This window comes from Cucumis melo, chromosome 6 (assembly GCF_025177605.1).
Source record: "Cucumis melo cultivar AY chromosome 6, USDA_Cmelo_AY_1.0, whole genome shotgun sequence".
Classification (NCBI taxonomy): domain Eukaryota; kingdom Viridiplantae; phylum Streptophyta; class Magnoliopsida; order Cucurbitales; family Cucurbitaceae; genus Cucumis; species Cucumis melo.
Window position 1 is genome coordinate 5,430,424 of NC_066862.1, and position 8,649 is coordinate 5,439,072.

The window sequence follows — 8,649 nt, forward strand, 5'->3', positions numbered from 1 at the left end:
CATATTTTGTTGAGATGTGATTTTCTGAGACCAATTTTGAAGGTGGCTTTAAGAACTTTTCATCAACGCTATTGTGCTAATTTTTACTGCACCGGTGGAGGCACCCTCTGTCCACACCACATCTATGACGTTGACAAAAAGTCTTTAAATTATATCAAGCATTTGGACTCATTTTTTTGCCAACTCCAATATGCTGTCATGCAATTTTTTTCCTTTGTGTTTGTGTATAATTGTATTGGAATCCAAAGTAACTTATTTGAATATATATAATTCATGTCAAAGTACAATCAACTTAAACGAAAAAGATAATTACTCTCAGATAGTTGACAGTAAAATATAGTTTTGTATATATCTAGTATCCTATATCAAGAGCTCTTTTTAATTTATCTATTCAAATCATTACGTTTGAAAACAATTATTTAATTTATTTCCTTCGTTTCAACACCATAACACATAAGTCAACTACCTAAACTAGAAGGTTCATGTAACCATTCACAATCAACGTTAAATCATACATCCAACCTATCAAACTATAAAAGTAAGATACTAATTATTTGAAGAAAAAATTCGACTTACTTTACATATACTACTAGTTATACTATCATACAATTTACACAACTTTATTTGAAAGAAAATGACCTTATGCGACAATATGACTATCAATATATTTCGTCGTCACTCGTAAATCCAACTATCTGTTTCATTTGTAACTGAATCCAGTTCTCAATCCCAGACACATTGAAACATAATGTCACTGTACCTTCTTTTTTGTTTTTGTTTTTTCATTAAAAAAATATTATATATAGTTAGGAAAAGAATAAAAAAGATTTTGAGGACAAAGATATTGACAATGATGATAACTGCAAAAGCATCATCATAACAATGACTTTTCCAAAGCCCCTGAAAGTGCTTAGTTGGAGATCACAACTCCCAAAAACCAAAAAGTAAAAGAAAAAAGCACTCCCCATACTTGCAAAGACAAACAAAATATGTGTATATATGTGTGAAATATTGCTCATTTGGATTTTTTATTACGTCATCACAGGCTCATTTTTTGTATAATTTAGGCACGACACTTGACACAAACTTTCTTACTCCTTGTAAGTTGTTGGAGATTTTTTTCCTCGCCTCGAGGTTAACAGTGAAATAGTATTCGATGATATAATATTAAATTTGATTTCACCAACCAACTTACATTTTTATATCCATAGATGATTTAAAATGATATTAAAGAGGAGATGGTTCAGAAAAATCCTCTATGTTCAAACCTCTGTAATATAAAATTGATTTCCACTTTTTGAACATTCTAAATACCAAATGAGATGTGCATTACAGAGATGAGCATATTTTAAGAAATGAGTATTGTGATGACGTAATAAAAAAACCCTAAACCCTATAATTTAACAAATTACCCTAAACCTTAAATCCAATTGTTCATAGAGATCCTATGTTCAAACTTTTAGTTTGTCTTTCTCATATTTTAAGCTCACGAGTGAGATGTGTGTTAGATATATTAAATATTTTTTTCACCCATTAGCTCATGTTTTTAGATCAATTAGTGATTTAGGATCGTATTAGAGAGTCATGTGTGGTCCAATATATCCTATATTTATTTTCACTTATTGAGTATTTTTTACATATTTCAAGTCCAAAAGTGTGGAAAAGTACTAGTAATTAATTATATAATAACTTAAACTTGTGGATTACTCAATGATTTAATAGATATATAGTGATATTGATTAATTACGTTAGAACTAGAAATGGATAATGTTGGTCGTTTGAAAAATAACCCATCAGCACATTACCCTTCGTGAAGTTCGAACACGTAGAACAACACCAAAACACAAATGGAAAAAATAAATTGGTTCAGAGATTTCATCAGAGAGAGAGACAGTCCATATGATCAGCATAAAATGTTAGAAACTTGAAAGGGAGTTTGAAGAAATGTTGGAGAGAGAGAGAGAGAGAGCAATAATGTATTCAAAGACCAACTAATGAGTCAAGGACAGTTTCTTCACGTGGCCTATCTTTCTGTCTTTCTATCTATATTCTTATAAGTCGAATCACTAGATTAGTTATAACCTCCCGGTAAAACCCTAACCTTAATTTTCATTAACAAAACTATTGGTACTTACGTATATGTACACTATTACTTACTTGTATATCAATTCAAATATCGAACTTCTTTTATGTTTTGAGTAATTCTAATTCCTAAACTTTTAAATGTCATCCATTTAAGTTTTGTGAATGTAAAAAAATAAGAGAAAAATTAAATATTATCCCTAAATTTAAAAGTTAATTATATCAATTTAAAACTCTAAACTTATTAGTAGAGAAAATTTTGGACTTTTTTCTTAAATTAAACCATAATTGTCAATACATGTATAATACATTATTTAAATACATGAATTAGCAAAATATTAAAAAAAAAAGTACAAGAGTGATCAAAAGGGATAATATTAACTATTTCACAAGGAAAATTTAGGTGGTAGAATTTTGAGGGAAGAATTATTTTTATTTAGATAATTTTGAGTTAATTTTAAATAGAATCAAGTGAAAATATGATCGGTAACCCATAGTAGAGTCCTAATTTCAATGGTTTAAAATGATATTTTCTTGAAAAATAAATTAGGTCAATGACTTGTTCATAGGATATCAAAAAATTCAAATACAGTTCAACACAATTAAAAAGAAAAAAGATCAAGTCAATAACTTATTAAACTATCCTCGAGTTTAAGAAAAACACATAAATTAATTATACACAATATTAGAAAAATTATTGTAAATAATAAAATTTTAAATTTTAAATAATAAACACATAAATATTTTAAAAATGCCTTAAATTATTAATTATAAGTAAGAAGTAAATTAGTTATAGAGAAATTATTGTTAATTTGGGAGTAAGTTTTATTTGTGTTGAGTGGACATATCAAATCCCATGAGTAAGGTTTCAGAGAGAATATAACTTTACAGTAAAAACAACAAACGAATAGATTACTTCCCTTTCTCTCGCTTCCTCCTCTGCCGACATCTCAATATCAAACCACCATTTCTTTTTTCTTTTTTCTTTTTTCTTTTTTAGAAAAGAAAATGATTATTATTTAATTTTTGGTAGATGAAGGTGAAATGATGATGAAGAAGAAGAAGACGACGACGACGAAGACGATAAAATGATTATAAAGATTCCCAAAATCCCATTTTTTGTTTGGGGATCGTATGTAATAGTCGGATCTCATATATTAAATAATACTACTGTGTATTTATTTATTTACTTTGGATAAATACTTTGGTGGAGAAATCAAATTATTGATTGTTGAAGATTTTTGCAAGTAAAATAAAGTGGAAGATTTGAACCACGGATTTCTTAGTTAATGTCATTCGAGCTAAGTTCTTGTGAGGAGGATTTTGAAGTTGATAGTATAAAAAGCATGTCATTATTTGAACATTAATTTATTCATTAGTTTTGCGTTATTCAAATCCTTTCAAAAAGTTTATGAACTTTATATTCTTTAAACTTTAGAGATGTTTGGAGAATTGAAATTTAATCAAATTACTATAAATCAGAACAGTGTTGAAACGAATGTCGAATTAAGACAAAATAAAAATTAAATTGTGAAAAGTAAAAATGATCGAAAATAGAGTTTAATTTAATTGAAAATTACCAGTACTAAATGAAGTTAAGATTATAATTCGAATTTAAAACACTCGATCAAAACATGAAATTTGTACTGCGTACATTTTAATCTCATCACGGTTGTTCAAACACCCCTTAGGGTTTCAAGAGTGAAAATGAAAGGAATGAAATGATTTATTCTATTCTTTAAAGCAGAAGGACTAATTATTATAAAATAATGATTTTGAAAGTAAAAGTGAACAAAAAAAATTATTTTCAAACCAAAACCATAAATGCACGAACCAAAATAATATCTAAACTAAATATACTTTAAAATTTACTTAATAAACATATAAAATTGTGTTTGAATTGTGTTCGTTTCCTCACAATTTAATTTTTCTAGCATCTTCTTAGTTTTCTAATGAAACATTTCAATAATAATTTTCTAGATCTTGAAAAAAAAGACCCACATACACATCTTCTTTTAGTTGCCTTTTAAAAAAAGACAATAACCAAGAAAAGAACCATTATAAGTGTAATTTAACCAATATTTAATTTCAGAAGTCAAAAACAGAAAATGAAAATGTAATTAAAGAAAAAAGAAAAAGGAAAAAGAGACTCCATATATTGATGATAATTGGTCAAATTTGTCTTGAACTTCAATGAAAAATCCTTATCATTTTAGAAAGCAAAAACAAACTGTCTGAAAGAAAGAAAGCATAATATCACAATGAACAGTGGATTGAATTATTAATATTTAAAAAAGAAAAGGAAAAAGAAAAAGAAAAAGAAAAAGAAAAAGATTTTATTGATTATTTGAAAGGTCTATAAGAAGGCAAATAACAATAACACATGAGGGTACTTACCCATTTGGTGAGTGGCAGCTATCCCATTTCAGAAAGATTCAAAATTCACTGTCTTTTCCAAACCCACCCCAAAAAAAATCTTAACTTTTTTTTTTTTTTTTTTTTTTTTGTTCTTACCCATTTGGTTATTTTTGGGGTAAAAGAAAATAAAAAGAAAGAAAAATGGGAGAAGAGAAAATAAAAGTTGAAATAAGAGAATTCAATGAGGAAAATAGAGACATAGAAATGGTGGAAAAACTAGAAAGAAGCTGTGAAATTGGGTCTAAAATAAAAGGAGCTTCCATTTTCACAAATATGATGGGTGATCCTCTTTGTAGGATTACATTCTTCCCTCTTCATATTATGTTGGTCAGTTCATATATGATTCTTTTTCTTTTTTTAATCCATTGTTTTCATTGTAATTCATTTGTTTAATTTCTCTAAAACAGGTGGCTGAGCTGCCAGAAAATGGAGAGATTGTGGGAGTGGTTAGAGGCTGTATCAAGTCTTTGGGGATTGCCCGTTCCGGTGTCGGTGTCGGTGTCGGAGAAGCTAATACGATGAAGATTGGTTGCATATTGGGACTTCGTGTTTCGCCTGCACATAGGTATGAAATGTGACTTTAAAGTCAATAGTACATTACATATATACAAAACTTTAAAATTTATCAGATACTCCAAATTATGGCTAGCAATATTTTATTAGGCAGGAGAGTGATGAATTTTAGTAATTTTTCTTTTATTATCACTCATATATAAATTTGATTTACGTGAACTATGGAACTTCAACACATTGAAATATATTATTCATTTTGATATAAAACTTTGAAATTTGTGATATCCAAAATTAGGGCTAGCATTTTGTTTTAAGTAGCTCGATAGGAGAACGATGGATTTTGGTGATGTTTCTTTTATTATGATTTAAATATTAATTTTATTTTCGTGTGTCAAATTATTACTAAAGTTTAAAAACTTATATTGATATAGATCATAATGTATTCATAGTAATGTAGGGGATTACTTTTTTAATATATAGAAGTAATTTCAATGGAAGACACATTGTAATTTTTCTTCTTTCGAAGTTAGTACTCATTTAATAGCACTCTTGAAGTGTTTTCTTAAGAAAATTTTAAACATCTCATAAGAAATATTTTTACGGTAATATTACATAGTTTAGCAGCTTTTGTAATTGTAGAATAACTATATTGTTAGTGTAGTTTTAGATAAGTTACTTTTTGTACTCGTAGAACGATGACGGATGATTTTAAAGTTTTGACGAATTTTGGAAAAGGTTACTGTTGTTTAGTTATGTGTTATGTTGATCATATTAAAAACGCGAGTTTTTTTTTTCTTTTTAATATAGAAAAATTGACTTAACCATTTACAAGTTTTTGAAAAAAATTTCTATATTTCTTATCGTTTATATAGATGATGATAGAAGTCTATCGATACTAGAAATTGATAGAAGTCTATATCATTGATAAATGTTATAAAAGTCTACTAGAGTTTATCATAATTTTCTTTTTGTTATTTCTGTAAAACAGTTTGATATTTTTTTTTATATGAAAAATTTCTATATGAATAATTATATTTTCAAAAGTACTTTTGATTGACCAAAATTATTTGTTCACTATTCTAAAAGTCTAAGTAAACTCACATTTTGAAGTGATGAATATCATTTTTAAAAAAATCCGACGGTCTGGTTAAAAATTTAGAGTATGATATATATATATATATATATATATCTCAAAAGGTTAATTAAAATACATATTTTTGTTTATAAAATAATTAATTTGGGTGCGAAGAGATTTACTATTCACTATGTTCATGTTTTCGTATCAAACAAATACTTCAACTATATGTGAATAGAGTATGCAATTTTGCGATAGGTTCATGTCTTCGAATGCATGCAATAAAACTTAATCTAAGCAATCTTTTTTATTTAGAAGAATTTGTGTGACCGATCACACAATCAAAATTGTGCACAGTTCAAATACCATCTCATTCAACACATATTTAATTTGTTTAATACAACAATTAAAAAACAAGAAGATCGATTTATTGACCTTTGAAATAATAATTTCAATCAATATCTAATCTTATCATTGTTTTCATGAGAGGGTATTTAGAACATACTATTACAGAAGATAATGATTGAGACTACACATATACCTTAACCAGTGGAGGAAACTATGTTCGTGATGGCCAAAACCTATCCATTATAAAGCCATTATAAATCTAAATTTCTAAGATGACTTCTTATATATAATATATATTTTATTATTGTTATGTAGGAGGATGGGAATTGGACTAAAGCTTGTACACTCAGTTGAAGAATGGGTTATAAGAAATGGAGCTAATTATGCATTTCTAGCAATAGAGAAGAAGAACAAAGCCTCAAAGAATCTCTTCACTAAAAAATGCAACTATGTAAAATTCAGCTCATTGGTGATTTTCAGACAACCACTTATTGTGTTCCCAACAACAAAAGATCACAATATTATTTCTAAAGGAGAAATAATAAAAACAGAGAAACTCAACATAGAACAAGCCATTTCATTCTATACAAACACTCTCACAACTAAAGGAGGAGTATATCCAATGGATTTTGATATGATTTTGAAGGAAAAACTAAGTCTTGGCACCTGGGTTTCTTATTTCAATCAAGAAGATTGGACTCATCATTTGATTTGTTCACAAAAAGATTCAGATCAGATTTACCAAAGAATGCCAAGTTCTTGGGTTGTGTTTAGCATATGGAATACCTGCAAAGCATATAAGTTTCAGATAAGGGAATCAAAAAGTGATCAATTATTACCTCTAAGGTTCTTGAAAAGTGCAAGAAAAAAGTTCGTTTCTTGCTTCAAAATGCCAAATTCTGTGTCCTTTGGGAAGTCATTTGGATTCTTCTTCCTGTATGGGATCTTTGGGGAGGGGGAGAGAGTGGGAGAGCTTGTCGAGTCGATATGGATTTTTGCGTCGAGATTGGCTGAAGACGAGAAGGATTGCAAGGCTATTGTTACTGAATTGTCTGTTTCTGATCCAATCATTAACCACGTCCCACGGAACGTTTCCATGTCTCGCGTCAATGATAACTTGTACCTGAAAAGGTTGAGTGTACATAGTGATGATGAAAAGGATGAAACATTGTTGTCAAAAGATATGGAAACAGCTGCAAATGTGATTGTTGACCCAAGAGACTTCTAGATTTCAATATATATATATATTCATACCCCATTTTGCTCCTTTTTGCATGTCAAACTTTGTTCAAGATGGTGACAACAAATTAACGGTAAACAATTGTCTCCATCATCTTTTAAATTGTTGGAATGACGATGGAGGTATTGATGACATAGATGACCAAAGTTAATTAGATAAATGATAAGTCAAGAAATTAAATTGAATCAATCTAAACCCTAAAATTTAAAAATAATTGAAAACAAATTAAAAACAAGATCACAGTTGAAGAACGTTTAAATGTAAATATATATTTAGTTGAAACTAAAAATTATTACAAATTGACAACATGAACATAATTCAACTGACATGAACTTGAACCATCAACTTTAAAGTCGTTCGATTTTCTTGCTTTACCTCACATATTATAAATTGAATAATGAAATTAAAAATTAAGACAATACATTAGAGCAGAAAAACAACCAAAATCTCAGTCCTACGAATAGACTTACATCTCCAATAGCAAAAAGAAAAACCCAAGCATTGAGCATGAAAACATGTTTTCCCTGAACAACAATCAAATCATAAACTAATCTCCATGAATTCAAATACATTGCCCTAACTTTCCTCTTTTTGGTGTTTGAGTTTGTTTCAACCATGTTCACAGTATAGCTTTTCTTCTTTGCGTTTGCAACCATCTATTTCGACAAATGAGCTTTTCATCCCATCTCCACCACTCAAAATTTGGACTTGCTCTCTATAAACACACAACATTATATGCAAAATTGAAGGCAGCATGTGATACAGATAAACACAGGGTAGAAGAAATGGGCAATGCGAGTGTCTTATCTCTTTAGAAATTGAAATTTGCATTTGCTCCCACCATCTTCTCATAGGTTTTTCTTCACAAAATCTAAGAATACTGTGTATGCAGCATTGAGTAACACAAATCACTTGTAGTTATTTGAAATATATGTATACATATATATATAGCAAAATGGTTTGTAACTATGAT

At 28.6% G+C, this 8,649-nt stretch overlaps 1 protein-coding gene across 1 annotated transcript; it reads left to right on the plus strand.

Annotated features, from left to right (window-relative positions):
• Positions 1-4,485: 4,485 nt before the first annotated feature.
• LOC103483892 (probable N-acetyltransferase HLS1-like) lies at positions 4,486-7,674 on the plus strand. The gene is made up of 3 exons (XM_008440729.3): positions 4,486-4,827; positions 4,908-5,065; positions 6,752-7,674. The coding sequence occupies exons 1-3, from the start codon at positions 4,642-4,644 to the stop codon at positions 7,662-7,664; spliced, it is 1,257 nt and encodes a 418-aa protein (XP_008438951.2). The 5' UTR covers positions 4,486-4,641; the 3' UTR covers positions 7,665-7,674.
• The last annotated feature ends 975 nt before the right edge of the window (positions 7,675-8,649 follow it).